Source organism: Alternaria arbusti (genome assembly GCF_024043155.1).
Source record: "Alternaria arbusti strain BMP 1465 chromosome Unknown scaffold_26, whole genome shotgun sequence".
Lineage (NCBI taxonomy): Eukaryota > Fungi > Ascomycota > Dothideomycetes > Pleosporales > Pleosporaceae > Alternaria > Alternaria arbusti.
Window position 1 is genome coordinate 142,487 of NW_026249966.1, and position 16,472 is coordinate 158,958.

At 53.2% G+C, this 16,472-nt stretch overlaps 6 protein-coding genes across 6 annotated transcripts; 4 read left to right on the forward strand and 2 right to left on the reverse strand.

Annotated features, from left to right (window-relative positions):
• Window positions 1–1,157: 1,157 nt before the first annotated feature.
• On the forward strand, window positions 1,158–2,871 carry J4E86_010878 (uncharacterized protein; the record flags this gene model as incomplete). Its single annotated transcript, XM_051451372.1, has 2 exons — window positions 1,158–2,167; window positions 2,232–2,871. 2 exons carry the CDS (start codon window positions 1,158–1,160, stop codon window positions 2,869–2,871), a joined length of 1,650 nt encoding a protein of 549 aa, XP_051297492.1.
• A 1,139-nt stretch (window positions 2,872–4,010) lies between these two features.
• Window positions 4,011–6,482, forward strand: J4E86_010879 (uncharacterized protein; the record flags this gene model as incomplete). Its single annotated transcript, XM_051451373.1, has 1 exon — window positions 4,011–6,482. The coding sequence occupies one exon, from the start codon at window positions 4,011–4,013 to the stop codon at window positions 6,480–6,482; it is 2,472 nt and encodes an 823-aa protein (XP_051297493.1).
• Window positions 6,483–6,619: 137 nt separating this feature from the next.
• J4E86_010880 (uncharacterized protein) lies at window positions 6,620–7,672 on the reverse strand (the record flags this gene model as incomplete). Its single annotated transcript, XM_051451374.1, has 2 exons — window positions 6,620–7,531; window positions 7,595–7,672. 2 exons carry the CDS (start codon window positions 7,670–7,672, stop codon window positions 6,620–6,622), a joined length of 990 nt encoding a protein of 329 aa, XP_051297494.1.
• Window positions 7,673–9,101: 1,429 nt separating this feature from the next.
• J4E86_010881 (uncharacterized protein) lies at window positions 9,102–9,741 on the forward strand (the record flags this gene model as incomplete). The annotated part of the gene is made up of 2 exons (XM_051451375.1): window positions 9,102–9,600; window positions 9,635–9,741. The coding sequence occupies 2 exons, from the start codon at window positions 9,102–9,104 to the stop codon at window positions 9,739–9,741; spliced, it is 606 nt and encodes a 201-aa protein (XP_051297495.1).
• A 383-nt stretch (window positions 9,742–10,124) lies between these two features.
• J4E86_010882 (uncharacterized protein) lies at window positions 10,125–11,034 on the reverse strand (the record flags this gene model as incomplete). Its single annotated transcript, XM_051451376.1, has 2 exons — window positions 10,125–10,811; window positions 10,870–11,034. The coding sequence occupies 2 exons, from the start codon at window positions 11,032–11,034 to the stop codon at window positions 10,125–10,127; spliced, it is 852 nt and encodes a 283-aa protein (XP_051297496.1).
• A 2,707-nt stretch (window positions 11,035–13,741) lies between these two features.
• Window positions 13,742–16,402, forward strand: J4E86_010883 (uncharacterized protein; the record flags this gene model as incomplete). The annotated part of the gene is made up of 2 exons (XM_051451377.1): window positions 13,742–14,248; window positions 14,297–16,402. The coding sequence occupies 2 exons, from the start codon at window positions 13,742–13,744 to the stop codon at window positions 16,400–16,402; spliced, it is 2,613 nt and encodes an 870-aa protein (XP_051297497.1).
• Between the last annotated feature and the right edge of the window lie 70 nt (window positions 16,403–16,472).

Here is a 16,472-nt window from a genome sequence, read left to right on the forward strand (position 1 = left end):
GGGAGTTGTGGGATGAGGATAGTGAGCGGTCCACGGATAGTGAGGATGAAGGGGCGTAGATGATGGTGGTGGTGTTGGTGGGATGGGTGATTGAAGGAGCAGGGGAATCTACAAGATCTGTTGAATGCACTACTGTGTATAATATAGTCGGAATAGCCATCTCGTCCGATGCTGATGTGGGGGCAGGTTTGTGTTGAAGCGGATGGGTGCCATGTCTAGAGGAGCCTAGCGGCCATACTAGTCGCCAAGCCTTTTCCCGAGGGCGTCTCTGATGTTGCGACCAACCTTGCCACCTTCTATCGCACGCATTTCTTCAGCATAACCGCAATCACGGGCATCGATGACCGTATATTGTGTCGCATTCGTCCCCCGCTACGATATCCGATGCACGCATCCCTCGAAACTAATGTGACTTTGCTGTCGCAGTCGCGTGCGACGACGCGTCTTGACGCGACAAACCATCTCCACGACATGGATTATTGACATCGCGTCACGTATGCTAGGACAGCGTCTACAGAACTTGTTCGCGAACCGGCGCGCTGCTTCACAGGCATCGTCTGTTCGGTCTGCCTACTAACCATTCTGACAAAGTTGACGTCAGCGGGCGTTTCGCATTCGCAGTCCTCGGACTGCGTTTGTGGGTTCAGTAGCCGGGGCTCTCCCTCCATCTCCAGATGAATGGCTGCTGAACAAAGGCAACGCCCGAGAGTAATGCTGATGCGTCCCGATGGGTCTGATCCGCTCTGCGGTGACAGCTCGTCGGTGATGTTGAGGCAATGAGCCTATCTGGCGGCTTTACCCTGCTGCTGCATCCTCTTTGTTCCTGGTCCTCGGAGCAGTTGAGCATCGATGGGCGCACGGCATAGGTGGGATTGACGTTTCGTTTCAGCTCATACATTTTCTTATCCTCTTCTCGGCAACGTGCCGTGGTTGCCGGTTCTCCAGGTCTTCATCTGGTTGCCTAATATGTGGTTGCTACACCACAGTTATGCGTAATACCAGATTCGATCCTAAAATTGTTAGTTCTCAGCCATGATTGGTTTCCGCGCACCTTCACGTCATCTGCCGATCCATGCCCGCATCGCACGGCTAGGCAGCCATCTTCAGTAAATCAACATGATATCGCGCAACTTCATCCGTCGACTTTCATCATCAAAATGCAATGCTATACGCGCGAAAGTTTCATGGAGGAGTACACCCTCCCCGTCAAACCGGCGCAAGATTTTGAACGTGCTGGCATCCCCGCTCAATATGCCTCTGGTCACCCAAAGAACTGGTCGCAAACGCGCGATGTTATCGACTTCAGCGCCGATCTGCCACAACCATCCGAGACTACATACCGAAGTTACGATACTGCTGTGAGCTCTGACAAGAAGTTGCTGGCCATCAGCAGTAGCGCGGGGCGTATCTTGGTATACAACATTCAGACCCGACAGCTGTGCGAGGTCCTCGAAGGCGGTGGGTCGGTGGCGTTTCGGCCTTCAGTTGCCAATGGGGAAAGCCATTCAGAGATCGAGCAAACCTCCGGTGTAGGGACTTCGAGACCTGGCTACACCCTGGTGAGCTCCGTCGCCGATGAGACTCAGCGTAGCGAACGTACAACCGGCCAGCTTATCCTTTGGGACCTGGACCAGAACGGACGCACACTGGACAAAGAAGAGCCGATCGATCCCTCCATTTGGGCTACGAAAGCTATCGACGCAATCGCCCCCGAACTTGCAGCAAACCACGAATGGACCAGGGAGTTCATCGATGCGTCCTCGCTCCATACAGAGTTCTTGAAAGCGCTCAGTCATGTAGCCGCCGACCATAGCAGGCGCCACAATACCATCATTGACAACGCGGAACTGGGCAACTTTGGGTCTAAATACTTCAGCAAGGACGGCAGACTGATGCTGTACCATTCGAATGCCCGAACAACCCAACACGGCATGCGCGCAGCAGAAGATTTGCCGCTTGTCGTTATCTATGACGTGGAAGCAGGTAAAGAGATGCACCGCCTTACTGGACACACGGATGCCATCATGTGGTCGGCTATGAGCCCGAACATGGAGTGTGTTGCTACGGTGTCTTGGGATGGCTCGCTACGCATGTATTCCGTCTCGACTGGGGCTCTTATTTGGGCTACAGACAAATCAGGTGGGCAGAGTTGGGCCGGCGCATTCTCGTAAGCACTACTCCGGTACATACTACACGTAAGACACATGTTAACTTTGCTTACCAACATATAGGCCAGACTCAAAGCTCATCGTCTGGAGCACTAACAGTGGCTCAGTGGTGCAGGCTCACGATGTCTCAGACGGTCGAAAGGTAGCAGTCATGCCAGAGACATTTTCTCGCTGGTGCCGATACTTTGACTGGCATCCAACGCGGTCAGAGATTGCGCTTTGCGCTGGTAAAGAAGCATACGTCTGGAACCCCTTGGATGGCCCCAATGGCAAGGTACTTCAGCATTTCAAGATCGAGGGCGAAGAACGACTGAGTATGGCTGAGATCGACGCTGTTCTATGGATGAACGAAGGTCGATTACTGGGTATCGAGTCGAGCGAAGGGTCGAACCTGATCTACGACACGGAAAGCAATGCGAAAGAGCTGTTCTATCGACCTGCTGGCACGGTGGCTGGCTATGTCACGGGCAGTCTATGCGGCATGTTTCGAGATAAGGAAGAACAGGATGTATACCTCAGTGTCGACGGCGATGGAACCGCGCGGTTCTGGCGAACAAGTGTCCCAGCTCTCCCATCGTGGTGGGACAAAGACCCGATCCCAGTTGTTACAAAGAAAGCATTCCCTGAGACGGGAAAGTATGTCAAAATCACGAAGGCATCGGGCAAAGCAGCTTTACCGCACGAAGCCGCTAAAGAGAGTTAGAGTGAAAACGGTGCGGCATTGTCGACCGCTGAGTAGAGTCCTACGCCAGTGGACAAACGATACCTCGGCTTTGAGATCGTCTTGGCTGGCATGGAGGATTGGTATTATGTTCAGTGTTGCGATAGTGTTTTGATCGCTGGTCATGGTAATTCACCCCACCCTTCCCGCTCTTTACTTTTTCGCCAGTCTGACTGCATCACCCAATATTTCACACGTACCAATGACAACCAAGAACAAATTGACAGTTCACGATATCCAACACCTTCTGCAGGGCTGCAGCACTGGGCATACCCGGGATGGGGGAACCGGTAGCGAGTCTTGGTCACAATTAATGTCAGTGGCTGTGGATACAACGGATATCGGCGCCGGCACGGTATACCCTTCCTTGTCACCCGTGATCACACAATCTTGCGAGCAGCTGACACACTGCTTTCGGCACATCGGCGCATACGCCACCATACACTTTCCGTTATCTTCGCTGCTGTCCCACACTAATCGGTTTCTCGGATTGCGCAATCCGGATCGTGTGCGCATATTGACGATGCGAAGATCGTTGAGTTTTGGACATGTTGGGACTCGCAGTATTGCCTCACGGCTGGCTAAAGGCGTTGCGGTCCGGGCAACCGTCTCCGCGCTTACGTTGTACCCTTTCAGGCTGAACCCCACACCGCCATTCGCTTAGCCCCACGCGGTGCGGCTTATTGTGCTGTGTACCTTATATGAACCATGGAGGAACAGATGACTGACGTGCGAAAATCCCTCGTCGTCCTTTTTACGATTTGCACGCTGGTCGGACTTTCGTTTTCAAGGTCATCCTAAGCTTGCGCTCTTGCTGCTTCTTCTCATAGGAGTATCGACGACCTTCGTTTGCCTTGCTAGCAATCTTGTCCACGAGCATCGAGTTTGACACTCCCGCTGTAGACTAAATCAGCAGAAACGCTAAGACTTTGTGCCTGTCACGCGTTTTGATTCAGCATTGGTCCCGCGTTCCAATTGACTTGTGCAGTGTCACTAAACACAGTAAGCTACGCCTCCTAAAGCCATGTCGGCCGTCACGTCCCTGTATAACCAACCATCCCGTCGTGGTATAAAAGTTTCCCGCGGAGATCACAGGTACTATCCTTGTTCACATTCCCACCATGATACAACCTACCCAAAATGGCGAGCGCTATGAGCTCACAAGCCCCACGGAGATGCCCAAAGCGGGTGCATTCCTTTGGAACCAACGTATGATGATTCAGGTCACATGTCGTGGTTTTGCAACTGCACAATACATGCAACCCGAGCCCGCGAAATATGCCTACGCGCCCAACCTCGAAGCGAAGACCTTTATGCAACCGGAGCAAAACTACTATGCTCACCACCCAGGCCGGTTCGTATACATCAAGGATGAGGAAAACGGCGAGATATTCTCGGCGCCGTATGAGCCGGTAAGGGCAAAGTTGGATCGCTTCACCTTCGATGTAGGCAAAAGCGACATCAAGTGGCTCGTGGAGAAATCTGGCATTCGTGTCGAGATGACCTTCTTACTACCCACCGACGATGTGGCTGAACTCTGGAGCATCAAGGTGACCAACATCTCAGGTCGCAAGCGCAACTTGAGTATCTATCCTTACTTCCCACTGGGCTACATGTCATGGATGAACCAAGAGGCGGAGTGGAATACGAATGTCGGGGGCGTGGTTGGGAGCTGTAAGACTCCGTATCAAAAAGCGGAGGATTACCCGAAGACGAAGTATCTGAAGGACAAGACCTACTTCCTCTGCGAAACTACACCAGTATCATGGGAAGCGAAGCAAGAAGCTTTCGAAGGCGAAGGAGGCCTGCAAGCACCATCGGCACTGAAGGAGTCACAGCTTTCGAATAGCGACGCCCGTTACGAAACCCCGACCGCAGTTGTTCAATATTGGGCCGATCTAGGCGAGAACGAGAGCAAAGAGTACAGATTCCTTTTCGGTCCTGCATACGACGAAGCCGAGATTCTCGACATGCGCAAGAAATACCTAAACAAGATGGCGTTCGCGAAAGCCGCCAAAGACTACGAAGACTACATCCAGCGTGGCAGCGGTTGCGTGCGTCTCGAGACTCCAGACAAAGATCTCGATAACCTGGTCAACAACTGGCTACCTCGACAATTGTACTACCATGGCGACGTCAACAGACTCACGACCGATCCGCAAACGCGAAACTACCTTCAAGACAACATGGGCATGAGCTTCATCAAGCCCGAAGTAGCGCGCAAAGCCATCACGACAGCGGTCGGTCAGCAGGAGAAGAACGGCTCCATGCCAGATGGTATCCTTCTAGCCAAGGGCGCGGTGCTCAAGTACATCAACCAAATCCCTCACACCGACCACTGCGTCTGGCTCCCCATCGCCCTGGAGATCTACCTGAGCGAGACCGGCGACTATGCGCTGCTAGACGAGAAAGTCACCAGCATGTACGGCGACACATTCACAGTCTTCGAGCGCTTCAGCCGCGCCATGGACTGGCTGCTCTCCTCAAACGCGCGAGACGACCGCGGACTCTCCTACATCGCGCAGGGCGACTGGTGCGACCCGATGAACATGGTCGGTCCCAAAGGCGTCGGTGTTTCAGGCTGGCTCACCGTCGCAACCGCCTACGCCGTGAATCTATGGGCGCAAATCTGCGAAGACGCCGACAAACTTGACATCGCGAAAAAGTACCGCGCCGGCGCTGAACAAGTCAACGAATCAGCTAACGAGCACCTCTGGGACGGTGACTGGTTTGCCCGCGGTATCACAGACGACAACGTAACATTCGGCATCAAAGACGACAAAGAAGGTCGTATCTGGCTGAACCCGCAAGCATGGTCCATCCTCGGCGGCGCAGCTTCCTCAGCGCAAATCTCCAAAATCCTCCCTCAGGTTGATGAGCAACTCACAACGCCCTACGGCGTCGTCATGTTCGGCCCGCCCTTCACCGCCATGCGCGAAGACGTCGGTCGCGTAACGCAGAAATATCCCGGCCAAGGCGAGAACGGCTCCGTGTACAACCACGCCGCTGCCTTTTACGCATGGGCCCTTTACGGCATCGATGAAGTTGACCGCGCGTACGCTACGCTCCGCGCTATGATCCCAGGGCCAGATGAAGAGGATCTGATTCGCCGGGGCCAACTCCCCATTTTCATTCCTAATTACTACCGTGGTGGGTATGGGATCAAGCATCTGGATCGCACGGCTGGTCGCTCGAGTCAGTTGTTCAATACTGGGACTGTGAGTTGGGTGTATAGGTGTTTCATTGAAGGGCTGTGTGGGTTGAGAGGTGTAAGGGAGGGTCTGAAGATTGCGCCGAAGATGCCGAGTGATTGGGAGGAGATGAAGGTGAGGAGGGAGTTTAGGGGTGCGGTGTTTGATGTGCAGATTAGGAGGGGGGATGTTAAGGATGTCAAGGTTGTGGTTGATGGGGAGGAGGTCGAGGGATGCGTTGTCAAGAATGTTACGGCTGGGAAGGCATATGAGGTGCTTGTAGAGGTACCGAGGGCGAAGAAGAATGCTGTCAATGGGACGAAGTCGAATGGGATTAGACCGAATGGAGGACTGACGAATGGGTCGGCGACGAACGGGAATGGTACTAATGGGACGAAGTAGAGGTAGCATAGCACATGCGAGAATTTGAAGGGTTTGTTCTTTTAAACTACTTTTATCGCGTATTTGTTAATGAATTTTCCCCAAAGCTACACATGATGCCATATTTCCATCATGACGTAGAAGCATCATCTACCGCCCTAACGCGAAAAGAACATTCCCACACTATTCTTCCACGCACTCTCCGCAACCTCCTCAACGCCAACGCCCTTAATCCCCGCAACAACCAACGCCACCTTCTCCACATTGCAACTCTCATTCCTCTCCTTCACCATATCGCCCATACTGAACTTATCCTTCTTCTTACTCCCCCAAGACCACTTCGTTGCATTCTTCAAATACGCCTTTGCTACTTCACTAGACACTTGGATATCGCCCCAAGGGGCATCCGTTTCAATCTGGAGCTTATCCATCGGCGCATGTCTAATCATATCCAAGCTATCGCGGTCTCGGAAAGCGAAGTTGTTGACACTAACATGTAGGCCCATGCCGGTCAGAGTCTGCATCTGCGCTGTGGTACCAACGAAAGAGTGCACTAGACCGGATCGTAAAGGCAGCCGGTCCATGTAGGATTCGAGTATAGCAACGAAATCTTCGAACGCAGCGCGACAATGCAGAAAGAGGGGTAGTTTCCATCCTGCGCTTACTATCATATCGAGCTGGCGCTTGAACACGCGTATCTGAACGTCTTTTGGGGCTTCGGCCAGTTTGTCGTAGTCGAGGCCGAGCTCTCCGAAAGCGGCTAGGAGGTGGGGCTCTTCAGTCATGGTCGTCGTGATGCTGTCAGACAGGCTCTTGTAATATTCTTCTCCGCCCTCATCAGCTTCGACGGCATGGTATGGATGTACACCGATTGTGACTCTGCATTGCTCCGGTCGTTTCCACGCTATGCCGAGATTGAAAGACGCGTCGGATGCGTACATGCCTGTCAGCATGACTTTCTCTACCCCGGCGGCTAATGCGCGGTCGAGCACGGCATCGAAGTCTGGCTCATGGTATTGCTTGCCCCGGTAGATGCCGGCGAACTCTTTGGCAGTTGCGGTTACGGCGACCTGGATACATCGACGTGTTGGTTCAGCCAAGTCGCGTCAACACGGGAATGGGTGGGCGCGTACGTCTGCGTACCGGAGTTTCGTGGAAGGCGCAGATGGGGCATCACGGGGAAATCCCTCTAGTAGCGTCGGCGTCGACATTGTGTGTCAAGATGGAGGAACGTGATTTGTGTGGCGTCGAGCTGATGCGAATTCTTGAGGTGCGTCACTTTCGGAAGTGACACTTCCGATCTCGGAATATGGAAGTAGAGCGGTTACCTTGGCTCTAGTTCGCCGGCCTACTGAGACAACAGACATCATATTCGAAGCATATTCCATCAATTTGACGCCTTCCGTAAAGTTGTATTAACCGCAGCTCACGCTTCCGCCTTTCCACTCGTCTTCAATGGCCAGCAGACGTGGCGACCCTTGTAACAGCCCAAAAAATATCCTCGGGCTGAGGGTGAATAGACTGGGCTTTCCGGTAATCGGCTTCACTGAAAGTAACGAGCGATGAAATGTTCAGACCATGTTCACAAGGAAAATGATGTTGGCTCTGCGACACTCCATGCATTCCTCGTTTGCGGGGTACATCAACTCGCGACTGCCCCTCTACCGCGCCACAGACATGCGCTTCTCCTTACAAATCCTATCGATCGATTGACTTCCCCTTTCGTCAACCCCGCACCCCATAGCTTTACCCCCATCGGTTCAGTCTTGGGAAAGACATACAAAAACCGCACCAGAGCGGTATTGCACGTTACAGCGCCTGACACACGCATCACTCTAGCCACTATTGACCGCATATCATCACAGGATCATCATACCTGACACAGTCGTGCAAGATCTCTGTATCATGCCTGTGAATACCAATAGCGATGCGTGGGCAGATACTGACGAGACGCCGACTGACTCTCTGACACTACCGCAGGTCAGTGGACCTTACAAAGTAGACAAGCATATCATAGAAGGTAAAACTGGCATAACAAGTTTTCGTATCATACTCACTTTATACAAGCTTTTCCCATCGCCGGGACTGAGGTCATTAACGCCTTCAACTACTACAAATCGCTATGGGGTGGAACCGCCAAGATCGTTGTGCGACTGCCTACGGGAGAGACCGACAATTACTTCCTAAAGGCATGGCTCTTTGAAAAGGATCCTCCAGAAAGTTGTTGGTAACAAACGCCAGGTCGTGTCTCTGGGATCAGTGGGAGGGCACATGTGCGAAGGCGAATACGAATCGCTCAAAGCAATCTACGCGTTTTCGCCTTCGTTTGTCCCGCGACCCTACGCCTGGGGAGAGATTGAAGAGAACGGGTCGACGACCCATTTCCTGCTCACGGCGTTTCGAGACATAGAAAAGCAGGTATGGTTACTGCGGTTCTCAAGGATGTTCAAATGCTGATACGAACAGCCTGCAGATCCGGTCAGATTGGCTAAAGGACTAGCGGATATGCATCTACGATCTGTATCCCCAACTGGCAAATTCGGCTTCCATCTTTCGGCGTGCCATGGGCGAATAACTCAGGCTGTCGATACATGGGAAGACTCCTGGTGTGCGCTGTTCAGTCAGCACCTAGGCCATGTCATGGATTTGGCCAAGCCCGTCCTCAAGTGGCCAACTTTCGATGCAATATGCGACCTTACGCTTCGGAAGGTGGTGCCACGTCTTTTGTTACCTCTCCAAGAAAAAGGTCGGATCCTGAAGCCGTGCCTGATCCATGGCGATTGCTGGGATGGTAACACGGCGATCGACGCCAAGACTGGCGAGGCTTTCGTTTTCGATGTGGCTTCCTTCTACGGGCACAACGAGTACGACATTGGTAACTGGAGAGCACCGCGCCACCTCGTGAGTAGCAAGGCCTATATCGACAACTACAAATGCCATTTCCCAGTATCCGAACCTGTCGAAGATTGGGACGCGCGGAATCGCCTGTATTCGTTGACCTTCAACATCGGCAATGCGATGTATGTCCCCGAGTCACAGCAGCGCCAAGTCGTATTCGATGATATGAGTACGCTATGTCAGCTCTTTTGCCCGGACGATCTGCAAGCCACGATGGAGAAACTCGGAAAGCGACACAGTGGTCCATTAGCTGCAGAATTGTTGAAGCACGACAGCTGACGAGAACAGCGATGATGTGGAGGCTGGTGCGCAGAAAGAGGATGAGGCTTCGGTAAGCTGCTACTTTGACGCAGATCTTGCCGTGCACTCGCGAGCTCGTTGATACGCGTTTCCTTTGCCGGAAGACATTGATTGTGAGCGAGTTAGTCGCATCGAAATGAACGTGAGCGTATGTTAACGGCACGTTCTTGAATCTGATGAGAAACTTGGGATGGATGATGGCTGATGGCTGATGGCCGACAGTCCACGGGCCGCGAGAAAGCATCGGCAACTCTGTGCCCGGCGGGGCTTCCAATGCTGACTAAGCAGATCCCTTTACTTCGTCACCCGCCTTGTGATGTTCAGTCCCCTTATCAACAACAGCCATTTGCACAATTTATTTAATCACACAAGTGTTGTTACGAGCGTTGCATGGTTTCCATGAAGTAAATTGACTAATACTCGCCATGTCTGTAGATGCGCACAAGAGCGATCGCATCCAATTCATTACGCAACATTGATACCATATGCGGCATACGGAAAGTCATCAAGACTCAATCTGAGCTCCGCCATACCATCATCCGACATAATTCGACCGTCTCTAGCAGTGGCGGGGCTTCTCGCATCTCCCTCCACTGGCGTTCCATACTTAGGCACGGTACCATCTTCCTCTGTCCTCCCCATAAGAACATCCATCTCCCGCCCTTTGCAAACCTCCGCAAGCCCAGGATGTGGCACCCAAATGACGCGCATACCCGCTCTTCTGGCAGCCTCGACACCTGCTATTGAGTCTTCAAACACTAAGCACTCTGCAGGCTCCAATGTGCGCTCGCCACGTGCTGTCTCAGCGGCGTTCAACCTCTTCAAAGCGAGTAGAAAAATATCAGGCTCTGGCTTCTTCTTGCTATCAGACATCTCCGGATCATCGCCGAAGACGTGAAAAGTTGGATCATCAAACGCCGCATTGATAGCGGGTATGTGGGACGTCTTTAGTGCGAACTTCTGTTGTCCAGCTGAACTAGCTAGCGAAAGCAGCACAGGCGATGATGTCTTTGCTTTCAGGATTGAAAGAAGAGTTTCAACACCTGGAAGCACCTTACTGTTCTCGAAGAGATGTGTAAACCCTTTTTCTTTCGCAGACCATTCAGCTGGCGTGAGGGGTACTTGTGCCCAGTCTAGTAAACGCTTGGTACCCTGTACTAAGCATCAGCATGACGGACTGGACAAAACGATAGGGCTGAGCAACACAGACCTTTGTGCCTCTGCTTTGCTGTGTCGCCTTGATTGCCCATGGGTACTCTGGTCTTCCATACTCGCGCAGTATGTTGTTGTAGATATCTGTGTAGATGTCTTCTGAGTTGATGAGCGTGCCGTCTACATCGAAGATGCAGGCGCGTACAGGCGGCAGCGAAGCCATGGGATCTACAGCTGATTGAGCGCGATCTGGGCTTTCTCTCTTGGCTTCAGTCGTGCAAGATGATCTGCTCCAAGGCTGGGCAGCTGAAGGACCCTGGACTGCGGACCTAAGCATTTACCCCGCGGTCGCTAACCGCATCGGGACTAGTCGCCACGCAGCATGGGAAGTGGCTACGCTTGACGGCATCGTTCAAGATGCGCCTCCTGCCTCTGAGACTGCTAGCAAGTGGCTTGCAACTTAGACGACATCTCCGACTGGAGACCGATTCATGGCAGCTGACTACCACGCCTAGTCGTAGTACTTCCAGTCTAGTAGACTCTTACACGGGCCGCTCTAGTCTATCTTTCTCATCTGCCCCTCATCTCTTGCACAGCCATCAGCTAGAGGTACATCGTAACACCAATGCGCTACAACATATTCGGCTGCAGTAACCGAAAGTCAAGGTCGGCGAGGAGAATGTATTTCGTGGCGAAGGATGAAGTTCGCGAATCCACTACCCTCGGCTTGCCAGCGAAGTCCACCTGAGGTGGGTATTCAATACACTACGATGGCGCCGTAGAAGTCAGCCAATATCTCGTCACCACCAAGATACCAATAGCGAGCTATGACAAGGCAAGCTCGCACGAACTTCCAGTTGCTTCAGCTGTCGATGCAACAGCCCATCAGTCCTGTCTACACCCTCAGACTTGCAAGTTTCCTAATCCAGATCTACATGGTCCAATATATGCCAAGGGTACGGCAGCACATGTATTGATTCTCTGCAGTCAGCCAACTGAAGTATTGAGGTCAGCTCGGGCTGAAATAAACGCAATGATCCCGCAACTCTCGAATGAGGACTGTCGGAGATACTAAGAACTGCGTCAACCACTAATACGTCTCTTCCAGCCCAAACAGACCTCATTCCCTGACTATGTAAGCTATCCTGCTTCGGACCTACTACCAACCATCGCTTCATCCCGCTCCGATTACATGTCTGCAGATACGAAATGCCAATACATCAAAGTGGACATCTTGCATACATCCCACCTCTTCGCAGCTTAGGCCGCGATAGAAGCAACACCCCACTCATGCCAATACCGCCTTATAAGTGACATACAAGCGCGCATGACTCAGCTCCCGCCCATCACATGCCACGCATCCCACCACAAGGCTGACAACTAGGTACATGGTGGCTTGCAGGGCGACAGGAAGCAGCAAGTGCACACTTCACATGTCGTTGTTCGAAATCTCCACTTCACCCAGTCTCCACTTGACACTTGGGCCAGACTGCCGTCGAACCCACACCACACCGGTGTAGAGACCTGAACTAACAATGTGAGAATATGGCTAGGCTCGGGCGACGGCAGCATATCTTGTTCGCAGGATTTTCTTGGGTTCCCCACACGGCCCGGGGTCGATCAGCCATGGGCGCCCACTTTGGAGTTGCTTCATCTTACGAACGGGAAGCTTGGGGGCGGATATCGTGGTGATTGAGCTTGGCAGTTCTTGTGGTATTGCGGCAGACTAGAGAGTACCGTAGCTTGGACGAGCAATACTGTCGCATTGGCTGGCGAATACGTTGTTCCAGGGTACAAGAACACGTATAACAAAGTCGACGATGTAACAAAGCCATTGTGCGAGGTTGCTGCAGCTAGACCAGAACACAATAATACTGATACGGTGTTGTAGTGTAGGCGCGGCATAAGAGCGGCAAAGCAGCTTGGTGTCATGTACGGAGCGCTATTCTTAGCGCGCACTCATCCCCGGGCTCGTATCGCACATCGCTGCATCGTGAGGCTAGGATCGGGGGTGTGTAGGGCTACGGACCTCTCTCCGTATCGTCCCGCTGGTTTAGGCGCGCCATGTGCTCTCGCCCAGCGACACGGTCGGCCAACGACGGGCTATGTGCAACGGGCGACATGGCTGTTAGACCCTCTTTCCTCGTTTTCTCGCACAGACTAGTTCGCAAGGCCGCCAGCAGCATGGCGCCCGATTTAAACGAAATTCAATAGGAGAATTGCTGAGGAAATAGATTAACGCTGCGTCTGTAATGCGTGTGCTGATTGGTCGTGATAAGAGCCTTTACTTATCCGGTAATACCAAGCAGCGGGACACCTGCCTAAGCGAGTACTAACTTGATAGCGGTCCGTATGTTGGACCTGTTTTTTTCTTGCCTGTCAGCCGCAATGTCTACATGTCGACTATTGAAATGTTGCAGCTCGCGTGCTGACACGTGCAGACAAAGAGGCGCCGTACGCATGCAGCCCCGACTGTCGCCAATGTACCTACCGGACTTGGAAGACAATGCGGCTGCGATGTGGGCGTCGGTGTGATCAGGCGCGGTTAGGGCATGGGCTGGGAGGCGGTCGAGGTGTTAGGAATACTAGACGCTTATATACATGGTCTTGCCTGGGATGCAATACGACACCCAGGGTGTTGTTAAACAGCCGGTGCTCCTTCTTGCACTCGGAAACTTTGTCGTTTCAATATACTTTTGTCGCTCGTTTGACACTTTCCCATTGCGCCACACATGGCGCAACTTTATGCCCTGCGGCGGCTGCCATTTAGCCTGCATCTCCTGGTACTATCCCTGGTTTGCTCCGCTAGCGCGCAGAGTTCAGCGGCGCCCGAACTCCCTAGCAATACCACAACTCCGGAACCGAAGAGAGGATGGTATTCGGAAGGATGTTACACGGACAATGTCGGTGGCCGGTCGCTCTCCGTGGGAATGGGAGTGACTGGTGGCATGACCAACGACAAGTGCAAGGCTGCATGCCGAGCTGGAGGTTTCGTCCTGGCTGGTACTGAGTATGCCGGCGAGTGTTTCTGTGACAACCAGATTCGAGCCAATGGCGGTCCTGCACCTGACGGCGAGAAGGGATGCAACATGGCATGCAATGGCAACCAGACAGAGATGTGCGGCGGTCCCGATCGCTTGACATTTTTCCGTTTCTACACGGGTGGTGAATCGTCCACCTCGGCCACTGCTACGTCTACCGCTTCTGCAACAGCATCTGCTACTGGAGCATCCAGCGCAGCGCCCATTGCTACTGGGCTCCCAGAAGGCTTCGAGTACAAAGGCTGCTATGTCGATGGACCCGGATTCCGCATCGTCAACTACCAACAACCCGATGATCAGAAGATGACCGTTGCGTCATGCACCAGTATATGCGCGAAAGCTGGCTATGAGATTGCAGCCATGGAGTACAGCTACCAATGCTTTTGTGACAATGCCGTTAGTATATCCCAAATTTCCAATGTCTTCTAGTACTAACCCATGTAGGTGCGAATGGGCGGCAAGCCTGCTTCTTCCGAGTCGGAGTGCAACACAAAGTGTGCTGGTAACCAAGCCGAGACGTGTGGTGGCCCCAACCGAATGAGCATCTACTCAAGCCAAGATCCATTGAAGGTCGTCAAAGTCCCAACACCCACCCAGAACGTGAGCGACTGGCAATACCAAGGATGCATTACCGACATCGGCAACCAAGTCTTCCCGCACAAGCTGTTGAACCAGACTGGTAACTCACCGGAATGGTGTCTGAGTCGATGCCAAGCCTTCGGTTACATGGCCGCCGGAATGGAGTACGGCGAAGAGTGCTACTGCGGTGACCTAGATGGTATTGAGAAGATTGGCTCAAAACCCGCTCCAGAGTCTGAATGCAGCATTGCTTGCCCAGGAGACCCTGAGGCGCTCTGTGGCGCAGGTAACCGACTCAGCTGGTACAAGTGGGAAGGCGACCCATTGTACGTCTGGGAGTACCCTAAAGGCACCGCAGCAGGACGCTACGAGTTCCTGGTCGGCGGTCCTATCATTCCTCTGATCGCGCAGCCTGGTGTCAACGGCAAGGTCTCCTTCCTCGAGAAGCACGGAACAGGCGAGCCGAACACGACTGGTGCATATGAGTTCGACCCTTCGATTGGTGGTGACATCTTCCACGCCTTCCGTGAGCTGACCGGCATCAAGACGGATATCTTCTGTGCTGCAGGTCTGACTCTACCGGATCGCGCCGGCCGACAGATCAACATTGGTGGATGGTCGACAGACTCCCTGTTCGGCGTCCGCATCTACTGGCCAGACGGTTCGGCCGGTGTCAACGGTACCAACAACTGGCAGGAGGATGTCAACACGGTTAAGCTCCAAAGAGGTCGCTGGTACCCAACAGGAATGGTCATGGCTAACGGATCTATGCTCATCGTCGGCGGACAAGATGGCTCGAACGGCCCGCCAGTGCCTAACATGGAGATCTTGCCCACGGTCGGACCTGTGTATGAAGCGCAGTACCTGAGAGATACCGACCCATACAATCTGTACCCATTTTTGGTCGTGCTACCATCCGGTGGTATCTTCATCCAGTACTACAACGAAGCACGCATCCTCGATGAACGCAGCCTAGACACGGTCAAGATCCTGCCAAAGGTGCCAGCTGCCGTCAACGATCCCACAGGAGGCCGCACGTACCCCTTTGAGGGTACCCAAGTCCTTCTTCCGCAGTACTACCCTTACAGTGCGCCATTGGAGGTCCTCATTTGCGGTGGAGCATCAGCTCAGCCAAACGTGGGACTTGACAACTGCGTCAGCATCGAACCAGATACTGCCAATGCCCAATGGAGTCTCGAGCGGATGCCTTCTCGACGTGTCATCTCCTGTATGGCAACACTACCAGATGGTACCTATCTGATCTTGAACGGAGCCGAGATTGGACAAGCAGGCTTTGGTCTTGCAGACCAGGCGAACTTAAATGCTGTCTTGTACGATTCCAGGAAGCCGCGAGGCAAGCGAATGAGCGTCATGGCCAACACTACTATCGCACGTATGTACCACTCCGAGGCTGTCATCATGGATGACGGAAGAGTACTGGTCTCGGGCTCCGACCCGCAAGATCAGGGCAAGCATCCTCAGGAGCACCGTCTGGAGGTCTTCCTTCCGCCTTATCTGCTCTCCGGCGCAGCGCAGCCTACGTTCGACTTGCCACAAGTCGATTGGATCTGGGAGGCAGACTACTCGTTCACTGTGACTTCATCCTCCGGTGGCGCGATCAAGGTCTCGCTGCTTGGTTCCGAGTCCAGTACCCATGGAAGTTCGATGGGCGCACGCATCTTGTTCCCAAGCGTGTCATGCTCAGGTCGATCATGCACCGTCAAGGCGCCGAAGGGGCCATACATCGCTCCTGTAGGCTGGTACAGGATGTTCGTTCTGGATGGGCCTACGCCCTCGCATGCGAAGTGGGTTCGTATTGGTGGCGACCCGGCTTCACTGGGTAACTGGCCCGATGAGGCTGCCTTCCAACCATTGCCAGGTGTTGGACCTGTCGGAGGGGTCTCGACCTTGAGCACGAACGCGACTAAGCCAAGATCCATTTCAACAGCGCCTCGCAGCTTCAAGGGCTGAGCAGAAGTTGAACGATGTGTTGAGGAATCTAATGTCTATTTATTAATTTGTCAACTCGAGCAACAATACT